General features: G+C 45.1%; 1 protein-coding gene across 1 annotated transcript in view; it reads right to left on the reverse strand.

The window, feature by feature from the left end:
• LOC138245655 (histidine--tRNA ligase, cytoplasmic-like) overlaps positions 1-16,940 on the reverse strand; it is a 119,554-nt gene that overhangs the window by 21,950 nt on the left and 80,664 nt on the right. The window contains exons 11-12 of the mRNA XM_069199402.1: positions 14,425-14,541; positions 5,478-5,624 (exon numbers count right to left, since the gene is read on the reverse strand). Coding sequence (XP_069055503.1) covers positions 5,478-5,624; positions 14,425-14,541 — 264 coding nt within the window. The remainder of the gene's footprint in view (positions 1-5,477; positions 5,625-14,424; positions 14,542-16,940) is intronic.

Raw genomic sequence — 16,940 nt, forward strand, 5'->3', positions numbered from 1 at the left:
TAGGCTCTTACCTCTCTTAGTAGCCAATCCTCCTTCCTAGGTAGCCAAACCTCCTTTTCTGGCTATTTAGGGTCTCTGCTTTGGGGAATTCTTCAGGTACCGAATGCAAGAGCTCTCCAGAGTTCCTCTGCATCTCCCTCTTCACCTTCTGCCAAAGGATCGACCGCTGACTGCTCAGGAGGCCTGCAAAACCGCAACAAAGTAGCAAAGACGACTACTGCAACCTTGTATCGCTTCATCCTGCTGGCTTTCTCAACTGTTTCCTGGTGGTGCATGCTCTGGGGGTAGCCTGCCTCCTTCTTGCACCAGGAGCTCTGAAGAAATCTCCCGTGGGTCGACGGAATCTTCCCCCTGCAACCGCAGGCAACAAAAGACTGCATCACCGGTCCTCTGTGTCCCCTCTCAGCACGACGAGCGTGGTCCCTGGAACTCAGCAATTCTGTCCAAGGGACTCCCACAGTCCAGTGACTCTTCAGTCCAAGTTCGGTGGAGGTAAGTCCTTGCCTCCCACGCTAGACTGCACTGCTGGGTACTGCGTGATTTGCAGCTGCTCCGGCTCCTGTGCACTCTTCCTGGATTTCCTTCGTGCACAGCCAAGCCTGGGTCCCTGACACTCTAACCTGCAGTGCACAACCTTCTGAGTTGTCCTCCGGCGTCGTGGGACTCCCTTTTCTGACTTCGGGTGGACTCCGGGTCACTCCTCTTCTAAGTGCCTGATCCGGTACTTCTGCGGGTGCTGCCTGCTTCTGTGAGGGTTACCTGTCATCCAAGTGGCGACATCCTGGTCCCTCCTGGGCCACAGCAGCACCCAAAAACCCTAACTTCTAGCAAGGCTTGTTTGCGGTCTTTCTGCGTGGGAACACCTCTGCAAGCTTCTTCACGACGTGGGACATCCATCCTCCAAAGGGAAAGTTCCTAGTCCTCTTCGTTCTTGCAAAACACCAAGCTTCTTCCATCCGGTGGCAGCTTCCTTGCACCTTCAGCTGGCATTTCCTGGGCTCCTTCCCACTCTCGACACTGTCACGACTCTTGGACTTGGTCCCCTTGTCTTACAGGTACTCAGGTCCGGAAATCCACTGTTGTTGCATTGCTGGTGTTGGTTTTCCTTGCAGAATCCCCCTGTCATGACTTCTGTGCTCTCTGGGGGTTGTAGGTGCACTTTACACCTACCTTATAGGGTCTTGGGGTGGGCTATTTTTTTAACCCTCACTGTTTTCTTACAGTCCCAGCGACCCTCTACAAGCTCACATAGGGTTGGGGTCCATTCGTGGTTCGCATTCCATTTTTGGAGTATATGGTTTGTGTTGCCCCTATACCTATGTGCTACTATTACAATCTATTGTAACTTTACACTGCTTGCATTACTTCCTTTTGCTATTACTGCATAATTTTGGTATTATGTACATATATCTTGTGTATATTGGTCATCCTCATACTGAGGGTACTCACTGAGATACTTTTGGCATATTGTCATAAAAATAAAGTACCTTTATTTTTAGTATATCTGTGTATTGTGTTTTCTTATGATATTGTGCATATGACACCAGTGGTATAGTAGGAGCTTTGCATGTCTCCTAGTTCAGTGTAAACTGCTATGCTATAGCTACCTTCTATCAGTCTAAGCTGCTAGAAACAGCTCTTCTACACTAATAAGGGATAACTGGAACTGGCACAAGGTGTAAGTACCACTGGTACCCACTACAAGCCAGGCCAGCCTCCTACAGTCCCCAACCTGGCCTCCTAGTCATCCTCAGGTATTAGCCCTCTCCTTAGCATTGTTCAATATATAACTGTGTCCCTTGTCTGATTTTGACCATGCAATCTAGTTATATGAAGATAATACTTAAATCTACACAAGGCTCTTAAATGACAGACTGTTGCAGATCTACATCTTCTGGCGGAGAAAATCCAGCACTCATTGCAGAAATACTATCTACAAAATAATCAAGCCAATAAGGAGTTAGTAGTTTTAGGAGCCAAGAGTAGGCCAACTTTGACTACCCTGAACATTCCAAACATCTTTGGACTAAAAATAAAACAGAGATTAGGTTAAAAACATGCCTTAATAAAAAAAATGTTTTCATTAAATTAACAGGCTTATGCCCAATCTTCGACTCATTTTACAGAAAATGAATCAGTGGTAGTGGGTGCAGTCATTAATGCCTTTAAATCAGCCGATTTACAACCGTATTAGCTCTTGAGGTCCCCAAAGGCTGTGGTCCAGGCCACCTTTGGACTGCTGATAACAGATCATGTTTCAACAGTTTGCAAGTTGCAGCATTGCTCCTTGTCTCAGAACACATTACTTGTAAAACTCTTGTATGGTTTACAAATGTCTCCACCACCTGGCTTTTTGTACTTGAACTCTAAAATCAACCATCTTGTTTCTAGGACACAGCTACATAGTCTGTGTAAAATCACTTTTACAATCGCTAGGTACAGCCAGGATACATGAGAAGGAGGCTTCTGGTTGGTGCTGGGACTAAGGCTGTGTAATTTTCTTATAAGGGACAATACATGCACAAACTTCTCTTACATTCCAGAGAAAATCCGAAGTCTTATTTCTTTTGTTAAGCAGTTACACCAGGAGACTCTTGGGGGTGGAGGGCAACACATAAATGCTGGTAATCAATCAATCATTGCCCGAGAACCACTTTATGTCTAAAATGTTAGTCTTCATCCACTTACAAAAATTGTAATTTACTAACTCTGCAAGTGGAGGTCAGGCAACACCAGCAGGTTTTTATATGATGAGTATCATAGCAATTTTGTTAACAGGATTTTGCAACAGCTACTTTTGCATGTACCTAAACTATCACTAAATGTATGAGAAGTCGGTTGTCTGTAAGGATTTACTTTGGTGACAAAGTACCTGGCTTCCAACACTAAGCACATATGGGACTTGAACACTGCCCAAGCAATATTAGGACCCCCCCAATTTCACTGTTAAGTGCTGTAGATGAGGCACAGTCTGACAAATATTGCACATAATAGATAAGGTAACTTTTGATTGACAATGAAAACTTTTTTTTTCTTTGAAGCATAGCAACTTCTTGCATTTTTAATAATTTGCCCTCGGGCACGTAGTAGATTCAAGTAAACAAAGCTCAAGATTTCATGCACCGAAGACTCTAAATTGAAGTTCCATGCCATTCATACAGCTCACTCTGTGTGTTCGTGGAAGAGGTAGAAAATGTTATGAAAATATCATTAACCTAATATACCGAAGAAACATTCCGAACAAATACTTTCTGTGGGAATCTACAGTTCAATGTTTAATATATTACGTGCCCATTTTACAAAATTGTCTGTCAGCATATGTTAAAACATGTATTCATTACATTTGAGTTTGCTGCTAACGCCAAGCATAAGTTTGTTTGCATTCTTGAAAGTGTTTTTGGTTGTGCAATATTTGGTAGCAGATCGGAGAGTGTATTGCTCTGCTTGAGGATGCAGCACAGAGTGCATTTGTTTTATATTTAGTTTAGTACTTTCCCAAACTTTTCAGTACCATGACCCAATTTTTAAAACAACAAACTTTCATGACCCACTTCATTAATGGACGAGGCATGGTGATGTTTTAAAAGTAATAGTAGATATGCTTTCAAAATATTGTGAATGACCAAAATAATATAAGCTCTACAATTTTTTGTGTTCTTCTCTAACATTAATGGTTTGTAAAGGTCATGACCTTGACCGCGCCATTCAGTATGTCTTTATCCGACTATGGCCAAGATATTGATCTGCACATAAAAGTGGCAGGTGGTGAACTGCACTGAAGCTGGAACAGGTTTCAGAGTGGGTGCTGTCCTGTGGCATCTGTGCACTAAAAAAAACAAGACTTCTGAAAACTCTTGGTGTCAATAAGTGATTTTAGCGAATCTAAAAAAACACTTCTGTAGCAGACCATGGGGTAGGGCCTCATATCCATTTTTGCATTAAAACGAGGCCAGTGGTGCATTTCGGACTTCCTACTTAAAGCTCATTGCATCCACTCTCCACCTCCATGGGTCTGGCAGGAGAGAACTAAATACAGGTAGTAGATTGTTGTTAAGGGCCACAAAAAAGGTCTATCCAAGACTTCCCCACCTTCTCTTGAATGGTCACAAAACTTAGAGAGGATAGACAAAGCCACAGATGATAGAAAAATCTGACACGCTCTGTCGGTGGGAATATTCTCCATCCCCAGAAAATAGATCTCAGAGAGAGAAAACGAGAGAGAAAGAGAGAGAGAGCGAGAGAGAGAGATAGAGAACATACCTTCCTGCCCAAGATCGTATCTCTTCTGCTAAATGACACAGACTCTGAACTCACGTGTTGCCTAAATGATTCATGTATGTGCACGTGACCTGACTGTATAAATTTGGACATTGTGAATCAATGAGGCAAACTCCACCACAGCTTTGAAAACCCTGCCAATTCTTTGTAATTAAACAAATGCTTTTGTTCCGCTATTGAACACCGAGCTTGCACTGTAGGAGTCAACATACAGCACCCTCCAATCCATCCTTCTTCTAGCTTTAATCATAACCCCTGACTCAAGGGCCCAGAGAAGCTCCCTCATTCAGACTGGCAAGGACTGGCCACCACTATAGCTTGTTCACTATCTGTGGCGACATCAGGACACGCCTCTCACAGGATCCCAGGGAAATAGCAAGTGATTATTAGAGGATACGTGTAGAGTTGTGTCCAAGGACCTAGCAATACAGCAGCTGCAACGTCTCTTTGAGATTTCAACAAAGTCCTGGTTGGGGCGTAACACCCCTAATAAAGAGTTCTGAAGCTTTCTATTTCAATGCTGGTCTTCTTCACTAGAACAGGAAGGTTCCACTTGCCTCTTTTTTGATGAGAGCTACCCCTGCTGCTCCGTTTTTTTTTTTTAAATGATTCCCAATTTACCCTTCCCAGGAATGTATGACTAGCTGGGTAGGGCTTTCCAGCGTATAGCAGCAGCAACAAACCCAAATGTTTCGTCTAAATATAGGTTTGCTTTATGAATTTGGCTATAACACTTATGCAGAGCGCAAATTCAAACCCTTAAATAAACCACTAACTGCTCAGCAGAGTAGTCTAGCAAAGTAGCTGTTTTTCAGCAGAGAGAGCAAGGCCGCTGTAGCAGGCCTATCTGTGTGATGCTAACCTGTTAAAACAGGGAAAAAAAATGTTGATATAAACATACCTTATTAACAATTCAAGTTCTTTTATAACTTATCTTTTCCTTGAAGATGCTGTGTATCATGGGGAGAAAAACAGGAAATTATGTGGGTCAGTACTACTTTTCATGGACAGGAACAAGAAATATGTCTTGTTGGTTGTAATGAATCAGGTCACTTTCATTGATATTTGTGCTTGTAGATGTCTGTGCCTCCATTTACCTAAGGTTTCTCTCTGGGGACATGTACACCTGAAAGGAAGCAGAAGTTGGAGATATTTCACATTCTACTCGACTGCTCTGCAAGGATATATCCAGTTCTTACCTCTTCCCTGGTTCTCACAACACGCAGCTTAACAACACCATCTTTTATTTCCTGTTCACCAATGATAACAACAAGCGGGATCCCCGTCTCCTCGCAATAGTGCAGTTGGCTTAAAAGCTTTGGATTTTTCTTGTACAGCATCTCAGCCTGCAGACAATCAAAAGCAAATCAGAGTCACCAATACATTTGGCTACAGTGACACGGCATCAATGTCCGCCAACCCCACGGACCATTTGCCTCTGAATTGTAGACATACATTAAGAAATAGATACAAGGCCGAGGCAAATGCACAGGCTAAGAACCGCAAATGAAAAAAGACCTGACATGAATGGCATGTTCAGACCACAAAACAGAGTTGTGTAGAACACATACCTAGGGTATCCCGTGAATTTACCGGGGAAAGATAATTCCCTTTCTAAACAAAGGACAGGATTTGTGCTATGATCACTGATAGAGTCAGAGATGCAACAGAAGATGAACGGTGTAATGCTCGCTACTTGAACATCTTCAGGACCCTAAATCCAGTAACTCACTTTCCAGAGATGAATAACAGCTCCTTTGAAATATCCTTGGCTCTTCTATTAAGTACTTTTGCCAGGCTATAGGCTTACCCAGCTGGCTGGTGCTGGGCTAAGCCAGTAACACCAGGCACCAAACAAAGCAGTCTGGAGGTTAAGAATTTAAGGTGAAGACAAAACTAAAACAAAAGTACATTTCAATCAACAAGAAAATAACATTTGAGAGTAAACATCTCAATGATCAGAATAAAAATAGCCTTAACAGTTTCATGTGTGGCCTTACAGTATGTGTTTAATATGGGTACAGGGCATTTGAGGAAGTCCAAAGGTGGAGAGAAATATTCGAAAAAATCTTTTTGGGACTAAGTTGTATTTAATCTGGAAACTACAACTCCCAGAAAAAACACCAATTTGTACCAGGATCATAATTCTGAGTTGACCTGTAGTGTGTGAAGAGGGTAGTGTGCAAAAAAGGGCCTGGTCTGGCAGTCTGATTTATTAATGAAGACTGAAAGGTGCCAGCAACAGGACCTCTGGTCAGCGTCTGCTTCCCTCCCCAGCTCCTGCTGCTACTGCCTCTCCACTGGATCGAACAGAGTTTGCCTGACTCAGTTTGAGGCCATCCTCCATCTGCAGGCTCCTGCCTGCGCCTCGTCCCTGGTGGTCTAGTGGCCATCCACAAGTAAGTGTCTCCTGTCTTTCTTCTTCTCTCTTCTCTCTCCTTGCTCCTGCCCGTCTGTCTCTCTCTCTCTCCTTTACTCCTACCTTTTACCTCAGCTTTCACCCGTTTTTCTAATCTTTATTTCCAATCTTTCTCTCTAATGTTTTTATTTCATCCCCCTTGCCTCCTTCTGCCTCTCTCCCTCCTGCGCCGCTGCTGCCCCGCCCCCATGATGCGCTTTCCTGCCCTCACGCCTCCCAGCTGACCGAACCCCCGCCTCCTTCCCCTTCTTAATGGCGGCCGCACTGCTGGCATGCCAAAGGTGCGTCAAAGGCAAGCCCATCTGTGCCTGTCTGTTCCTGGACCAGGCCCAGCACCAGGAACCCTGAATCTCAGATGAGCCGTTCCCAGACCACCCTCCATTACAACACCAAGACCCTCCTTTGTCTTAACACTGGACGTCCCAGCACATGCTGCACCGTATCTCCTAAGGAGACCCACGGACCTGTTTCCTACCGGAATTGCAACCTCAGCTTCAGCCACAACAACAGGAACACCCCAAACCCGGAACCACTGACGTCCACCCCAACCTCATCAACTGCCTCCTTCTGAATATACGCTCCCTCCATAAGCAAACCACTGAACTTTGGGACCTGATCGGCCCGCCCGTCCAGACACTGCATTCCTAACCGAGACCTGGATCAACCCTACCTCTGGACCAGACATCGCCATCTCAATCCCGGACAGCTACAACATCATAAGGAAGGACCTGCCCTCCTGTTCGGGTGGAGGAGTGGTCATCGTACACAAGTCCTCACTCCGCATCATGGTCAACACGGAGGAACACTGCACCAAAAAGGAACACCTTCACTTCTTGATCCACGCCACTCACAACTCCTCCCTCCGCGGCATCCTGATCTTCAGACTGCCCGGCCCCTGCCCCGCATTCATCAACGCCATTGTAGACATCACCACCCCCTACGCCCTGGCGACCACCGACTACCTCCTCCTCAGCGACTTGAATTTTCACCTCAAGGACTGCAATGACCGAAACACAACTTCCATACTCAACAACCTTGCCACCCTCGGCCTCAGACAACTGATCACCGTGCACAAAAGGGCTGCAGGACACACACTGGACCCTATTTTCACCTCAAGAAACCGGATTACCATCAAGAACATCTCCACCCCGGATTGGACTGACCACCACTGCTTACACTTCGCCATCACCACACACAACAGCCGCCTCCACGTCCCCAGGGCCCCTCACAGGAAATGGAACAAAATCACTGACTAACAACTCACCACGACCCTTGACAAATCATCCCCGCCTCCCACTGATGATGCCAACTCCACAACATGCATCCTCAACTCCTAGATCACCGAATGCGATGGCGCCTTTACCCCCCCCTGATCAAGTTTGATCAAGCGCATCCCAAAGAAAGCCAGCTGGTTCACCACAGAACTCCAGGAATCCAAGCGCACCTGCATACACCCAGAGAAGAAACAGCAAAACCAGCATAGCCCTCGCCTCCTTCAGAGCCGCCACTGCCACCCACCACTGATGCATCAAGGACGCAAAAAGAGCCGCACTCTCAATGCATCAACTTCTCGACGCACAACACGAAAGAACTCTTCATGGTAATCAACAAATTCACCAATCCCCCCTCCGAAACCACCAACATCCCCTGTCGCAAGACCTCTTCGACAAATTGTCCACTTTCTTCCACCACAAGTTTAAGGACATTTATGACAAGCTTCCTCCCAGAAAACCTGCCCAGCATCAGAACCTACGACCGTCTCAGCCCCCCAGAACCCACCCAAACCATCCACAGCTGGTCCACTCTCACAACAGAAGAGACAGAAAGCATCACAAACAGCACTCACTCTGGAGCTCCCACAGACCCCTGTTCCCACCATATCTACAACAGAGTCAGTGCATTCTTCGCCCCAAGCTCTCCAAGATGCTGAACTGCTCTATCAACACAGCCACCTTCCATGAAGACTGGAAACACGCCGAAGTCCGCCCCCTCCCAAAGAAACCCAGGGTGACCCATCAGAGCTAAAGAACTTCCGGCCCATCTTGCTACCATCCTACCCGGCCAAAGTAATGGAAAAAGCGATCAACTCACAGCTGCGACAATTCATCGAAGACAACAACTCGCTGGACATCTCTCAGTCTGACTTCCGCAGCAACCATAGCACGGAGACAGCTCTTCTTGCAGCCACCGATGACGTTCGCACACTCCTCAACGGCGGCCACACCGCAGCACTCATACTCTTCGACCTCTCAGAAGCCTTCGACACGATCTCCCACAGCACCTTATGCACCAGACTCAACTACGCAGGAATCTGTGGAAAAGCCTTGCAATGGATCCACTCCTTCCTTTCCGGAAGGACACAGAGAGTAAGGCTCCTACCCTTTGCATCCAAACGAACAGAAGTCAGCTGTGGAGTCCCTCGAGGTTCCTCCCTGAGCCCAACGCTCTTCAACATCTACATAGCCCCGCTTGCAGCCATCGTCAGAGGCCACGGAATGAACATTGTGCCATACGTCGATGACACACAATTCATCATATCCCTCACTGAAGACCCGGACAAAGCGAAGATGGACTTCTACACAGGAATGGAAGCAGTCGTTGAGTGGATGAGAGAGAGCTGCCTCAAGCTCAACTCAGACAAGACCGAGCTCATCATCTTCGGAAACTCCACTTCAGCCTGGGATGACTCCTGGTGGCCCACAACGCTCAGCGCCCCGCCTTCTCCAACTGACCATGCCCACAACCTCGGAATCATCCTCAACACTTCCTTAATGAGCCGACAGGTAAACGCAGTCACCACTTCCCGCTGGCACACCCTCCGCCAAATCCACAAAATCGTCAAATGGATCCCAGTCAACTGCCACAAGACAATCACCCACGTCTTAGTCACAAGCAAGCTTGACTACGCTGGCACAACTTATAACATCAGGAAACTACAACTCATCCAAAACACCGCTGCCAGACTCGTCTTGAACTTCCCCTGCAAGGAACAATTCTCCCAACACCTGAGGACCCTCCATCGGCTCCCAGTGGAGAAGCAAATCATCTTCAAACTACTCACCCACACCTACAAGGCCACTCACAACATCGAACCAGCCTACCTGAACCATTGCATCTCTTTCCATAATCCCACCACCCACCATCCCACGCATACGGAAAACCACTGCCGGAGGAAGATCTTTAACTTACCTCGCAGCTATGAGCTGGAACAACCTGCCCATGCTCCTCAGACAAAGCCCATCACGCACCATCTGCAGGAAGACCATCCCCCAGCAACCCGAGGGGGCAAACACCAGCATGGCAGATGGGCCGCACTATGCCCCTTGGTTTGGCCCCCCCGCTGGACCATGGGTCTTAGTGGAGGCCACACCCAGGGAGCAGAACCCAGACTGTTCTGGAGTAAGGAAGGGGAGATAAGGTAGGCAAGGAAGTTACAGGTCAGGGAGGAGGACATGGGTCCAGCCCAGTCGTAAAATAGCTATAGCAATGTGGCTGAGGGATGGAAGATATTTAACTGCAGGCACCTGGCACAGGGCCCTCTTTCTCCTGGGGATGTTTCAGAGGACACCCACCCACCCTCAGAGAAGGCAAGGAGCAGAGATTGTGTACACCAGGGGATTACTGTCACAGAGGCATAATAGACTTACAGGAGATCTTTTCGGTGCAGAGGCCTGGCCGTTTGCAGAAGGGGAAAAGGCCATAAGCAGGTGACAGTCAGGACCTAGGGAGGTACTGGCAGGCTACTGCAATGGCCTCATGGGTTGAGCAGGAAGGAAACAATCAAGGGCAGTGCCGGAAGAAATTGGTGTAGAGGTGACTGGGTCAACTGGCACGGAAGGGTGGAAACCTTCACAGGATATCAATTTGTTCTGGGGCTGGAAGCAGACGCTTGCCCTGAATGAAATGAATAGTGATACTGGAAGTGAAGGGTCATCCGGTGGGCTGGAAGGAGATGCTTGCCTGGAAGAAGGTGTTTGCGCCGGAAGTGAAAGGTCACCGAGCTGGGTTGGAAGAAGATGCTTACCCGGAGGGGAATTCAGTGGTTGCACCAGAAGTGAAAGGTCACCAACTTTGGGCTTGAAGCAGACGCTTTCCCAGAATGAATGGTTCCACCCAAGGTGACAGGGCACCTGGGCCTGACTGGCTAGCACTGAATGAAGGACATAGCATTTGGGGGCAGTGATAAGGGCACAGACTCGATCCGGTTGGGGCTGGAAGCAGACGCGTGCCCTGGATGCGAAGGAATGGTTACACCTCCAAGGTAATAGGGAACCTGGGGCAAACTGGCCGGCACTGAATGTAGGGCATGGTGCTTGGGAGGCCATGAAAAGAGGGCACTAGCTTTCTGAATAAAAAGGAATTGGGGGTTGAAGGGTCGCTTTTAAGTTGAATAATTGCCAAATAAACTGCAGCCTCAATTGGGTGGGGGGTGCCACCGTTACGAGGCGGGGGCTGCCTTGATTGCTCTCCTGCTGTTTCTGCATTATGCTCATGCCAGAATAGATGAAAAAGAGTTGTGCAGATACAAAAGAGCCTGCAACATTTTGTGGAGGAGCTACACAGTAGAACAAAACCACACTGAGGCTCCAAATGCAGGATACCACCAGCTGCAGGAGTTCTACAGGCACCAGACTTCACAGCTCTCAGATCAGTGTAGGTTAGGCTGCGATTCTTAACTTGTGGTCCAGGGACCCCTGGGATCCATAAAGCTTATTCAGAGTGTCCACGGAACAATATTAACAGATTAATAAACTGTATATAATAAATAAGCAAACTGTACAATTGAAAATGTTAAAATGGTCTGTAAATGTGAAGGAATTTAACATTGGAGGCTAAAAATTAAGTTCGTATCCTCAGATTCATTCATGGGAGCAGTGCATCAAACAGAATATAGTATGGATGACTGGCCTCATGAAATGAGAAAAGCTCCAACCTTCCCATTAAAGTTTAGATTTGTTTATATGTTAATATTTAATTATTTGTATATTTGTTTGAGGAATGTTTCTATCTGTTTTCTTTTATTTATTGTTTTCAGGTTTAATTAATGGAAAGTGGTTAGGCCAGGGTACCGGCATCCAGTAATTGATCAGTGGGGATCCCATAATGATTAAGTAGGGGTCCACAGTAGTGAACAGCTTACATAACTGGCCTAAGGCATATAGCATCATCTCTGCCATTGCTCATTCTGGCTTGTCTTACATATTCTTGCCTTCAAACGCCTCGACTAGTCTAAGCCCTCACCCATTATCTTAACTTGCCCTTTATTGTGCCATTGCTCACACCACTGCTGAAGGGTTTCTGGTGTCTGTTCTTTACATACAAAGGCCATTTTCCGTATTCTCGCTCTGGGCTCCAGACACCCCTAGGATGAGCCTAGGCCGCATACACTATTCAAAGCAGAAACAACTCCCGGTAGCCCACTTACATGATCACATGCTGCCGACCACACAGATTATCACACTAGATTATCACACCAGATTGATCTTCTGTCTGAGCGGCTGAGACAGACATTCTGCCATACAGTGGGCTAATGAAAGCTTGCAGGCATATGGGGAACGAGTGGAATGAAATGGTCAATACACAAGAAGTAAGTAATATATACCACAGGACGACCACAGGGGAATTTACAGCTCCTCCACCCAGTCTTCGTGCCCAAATGCAAAACTTGCCAAGCAACATAAAGGGACTCTAAACAAAAACTTCTAGTGCAACACCCTGACTATAAAGAACTTGCAAACTACAACTCCAATCACAGGAGCTTTCTAGAACAGTACCCCAAAATGATAGTGATGCGAAGGAATAACATGTACTTCACCATCGACCACAATGCTCCCACGCCACATTAGCATTATAACACTGTACACTCTAAAACCGTTGAATATGTCGGATTCTCTTCTGCTCTGTAAGGTTAACTGGTCGCTGAAAGGGGAAAGGAAGCATAACAAGTAGGGGAGGTGGAGACAGCAAATAAACTGTTGATACTGCTACATCAATGAAAGAAACATTGATCAGCAAAGGGGGGCAACAATGTTGAGCACTGAACAATGTGGTCATTCTTGGCATACACAAATCTGAAAGATGCGGAATAGCAGTAATTGAAAAATACTGTGGGCATGCATATCATGAGTGTGCTTGCCATGGCATTAAATTACCCCTGGTTTAATGATGGTAATTTCTGGCACACTGTTGGTGTTTATGTTATGAAGGTGTAATCTTAGGTCATAATGCTGGCTTTGAAATGATGGTGATAAAACTTGCCATACTGTGGGTATCCATGGATTGATGGCCTAATGCTGGCCTTGAAAGAATGGTAGTAATTTGTAAAATAGTTTGGGCAACTACAGCAAAATGGAATCCTGCCTAGGGTATAAGGCTGGCCCTGGCAGTATGGTAGTAATTCCAGATGTTAGGAGGGCCATGCACAACGTTGACTACCTATGCCATAATGCTGACCATGGCACAATATCCATAATTTTTGTCATACACTTGATATGCCGTATAGACGGTCATAGCTTACTAATGGTAATTTCTGACATATTGTGTAAATGAATGGTCTGATGTCAATGTACATCACTTTGACTACATTAAGATTCAAGCAGCCTCGGTGAAGTAACAGACCAGTGCAAGAGAACACACATAACCTTCACCCTATTACCTAACCCTCTCTCCAAAACCTGGGATGGATAAGGCTTTGTTTATGCGTAGGTAATGGAGAGATGGCCAGGCAAGATCACACCTATTACATTTCTAAATGCTTCTGTTCAATGTAATTTGGGAGCAAATTACGGAGTTCTGCACAATATCTGCACGAAGGAGACAGAGCAATTTCCATCTGCTACAGTGCATTTAGTCCAGGCTTCAAGGTGTCCTTCAGGCATCACACAGAAACCTCTCATTTGGAACTGAAAAAGCCTCTCTCTCTCCTGGTCAGTTAGAAGGTCTGAGGAGCAGAGTTAGTGTTCTGGATATGCGGACTACAGCTCCTGGCAAGACCGACCTACGACTTCAACAGCGAAGAAGTCATTGTATAGACAAGGAGACATGCATATCCTTACTAGGAGCAAAGATTGCAGGACACTTCGAAATACAGAAAGCGTGATTCTTAGAACTAATTTGTGACATTCTCAGATCTAGAAATTCCAAAAAGAGCCTATCTACAACTGTTACGGAAGTTACAGTTAAGGTAAATACTCAAATGTTTGACTAACGTAAAATTCACATCTCAGGTTCAGTTGTCTCCCATGGAACACTGCTATCTACAAAGCATTTTGAACTGTAGCTCCAATATAAATAAGTGTCCTGTCTGGGTAGCTAACAAGTACAGGCCATTGGGTCTCCCCAGGGGGTCATCCACTCTTCTGATAAAGCAGGCTCAAGAGGTTGCCGTAGTAAGTGAGAAAGGCTCACTTAATTCTATTGTGGAGAAGAAAAGTGGTCTCCTACTTTGGAGTCTCAAATAGTGAGCTGCCTTACCGGGAAAAAGAAAACAGCTGCTAGGCACAAAACACAAGATGACTGAAACCATATTTGGAAACACATAGTTTAACACTAATGTCGTAGTATGAATTAAATCAACTTTTATTTTTGTTCTGCAACTTGCCCATGTACACAAGGCCTCAATCATGCTACGGCCCAGAACACAAAGGAGGTGGAGTTTTACCTTATGGACAAATTACGTTTGTATCTTGGCAAATGCAAAGGACAAGACCCCATTATGCTTTGCTCACCGGAATTCCAGAATCCCACAGAATCGAGATGAGTTTGATCCTCTCCTTGAGAAAGTCTTTCTGAGCAGCTGCGACGAGAACCTTAGTGGTGGTTGTCCGAACTCTCTCTTCTGCAGCCTGAAAGGGAAGGAAGTAATAAAGTTTGGAAACATCACTGCATCTACACACCTTCCTTCCTTCCAGTGGGCTTACTATTAATGGATGCTTGTCCATTTCACCTGTGAATAGAGATTAGTCTGTACATTCGTTTTTTCCCATTTATTTGTGGGTCCTCTATAGCATCTAATATGTCAACCTCTGGCCACTTTAGGGCACTTTCATGGTTACACAATCATAGCAGTAGAGGTCAGTAGGTGTAGTTAACAGTGGCAGGTACCGTTTATGTGCCAAGTTCATTAGTAAGGATGGTTTAGATTGTTTGAATGTGTAAGTGAACAGTGTGAAAAGGTAGTTAAAAGGCAAAGACACATTTTATGTCATGATGGCTACTACAATGAATACCAAGTAAACTTTGGTCTAACCACATTTAATTTAGACATAATTCAGTCCCTTTTTAGCTTCTTTCTGATGGGGAGATAGTTTAGTTTGACCAAGCAGAGTTTAGTATACTTCCTTTCTTTTTTTCCTTGATTGTCTTGGGTTCTGGCACCATGTTTTTGGACATCTGAATCTGTTGGCAAATTGCCTTTGTTGTAGTTTCTCATAGGATTCAGCCTAGGGCAGTGGTTCCCAACCTGTGGTCCGGGGACCCGTGGGGGTCCGCAAAGCCTCCTGAGGGGGTCCGCAACTGCTTAAAAAATTAAGAAATCTTAACAGATTAGGTCCCCGGCTTTGAGTAATGACTAGGGGGGGCAAGGGGGAAGGGGGTGGATTCCAATAATGATTCAGACCATTAGCTTATCCCTAAAGGCTGCAAGGTGCCGAATGCCTGTTTTTTTTTTATACAAGCTCCATGTGATTATTTTTTCCCCAATAGGAGGGGAAATCTAGTCTCTTGGTTTTGCACTCTTTTCAAACTCTTTGCCAGCTTGCAGTATTGCCGTTATTCGGGAGCTAAGTATTTACAACAGGTGATTCATCTGGAGGAATGCGAGGGATTTTCAGATCAATGATAGTTGAAGCCTTATCCTTTTAAATACTGTAAGGAAGATAAAACTGTTCCATATGAAATAAACAGTGGATGATCTAACCACTGCAAGGTGATCACTGGAGATGAGATCGAAATTGAGAAAAGACAATTGGAGAAAAGACATACTAAACACATGAAGAATGCATCAAAATAGATTTTAGACAAATTCAAATTTCAGGTTCAATTACTTCAATTATAAAATGGCCATCTTGAAAAATAAATATCTATCGAGAATTAGGTTGAAGAGCTTAAGGAAGCACTGGCAGGTGAAGCAACGGGCATTAGGCAAAAAGATAAGAAGCCATAAGAATGTCAAAACTGAAAACATGGCTCACACCAAGAAGGCTTGTCTATACTCCTGTAGTTCATATAAACAAATATACACTAGTTCATGATACATATATCTGAATGTAGTTAATGGCCACCTATATTAGTAGAATGAAGTCATGAATGGAACACAACATGGAAGTGTGTCAGATAAGGAGATTATATCAGATAGGCAAGGTGCATCGAAGTTTTGCTGGCCCAAACTACTCACCCGAAGGAACACTCCCAACCCACATTACACTGATTTACAGAAGATAATTTCTATGCATTGTGCTCCTTTTCAGCTTCATTGTCACCTCACATTTTAAAACACATTTACTATAAATCGTGTTATCTAATTTCTGTCTTTTTTTACATAAGATATGTTCGCAGTTCACTCTTTCTTCCAAGGTCTTTTTTTACTGAAGGTCGCATTTCTCAAATATTTTCAGGTGGTACAAATAAAACATCCAGATTTTTGGCTTTGTAAATTCAGGTTGTAAAGGATTTCCTGGCAGACGGACTTCACAAATTGGGTTGTTCTAGATATGTCAGGGTTGCAGATCAACAGGGTCTCTGTTTCAATATCATTTATTCAGAGGAACCTCTACTTTATGTAAGGGGAGACGTGATTGTTAACCTTGGTTATGTTAGCCTGGGTATTGCCTCGTTTTTTCAATCCTAGACTAATTTCTTCACAAGCTACATATGTTTGCAAATCTAGTTTGGGGATGTCAAGATATTGATAAGTTGGGCACCCTTGGGTCCATCCAACTGATCGATCTGAATGGATTCATACTAGGGTGGTACCCTCATATTCCCATCCATTTCTTTAACTTTTTGGCAAGGGCGCTGTGGTCATTGGAAGCCACCAAGAGTTCAATAAGAATTAGAACAGATAGGTTTTGTTCACCCAGGAGGGCAGGAAAGGGATCTTCCTATATATTTCTATTAGAGTTTAATTCCTCTCAAGGGCCTGAAACCAAAGTAGCTGTTGTTGAATTTCTCAAAAGAATCTGCAATTGCATACTCTTTATATTTAAACATTTATGTTGGCCAAAGCAGTTTGCATCAGTTGAAG

Source organism: Pleurodeles waltl, chromosome 7 (genome assembly GCF_031143425.1).
Source record: "Pleurodeles waltl isolate 20211129_DDA chromosome 7, aPleWal1.hap1.20221129, whole genome shotgun sequence".
NCBI classification, from domain to species: Eukaryota; Metazoa; Chordata; class Amphibia; order Caudata; family Salamandridae; genus Pleurodeles; species Pleurodeles waltl.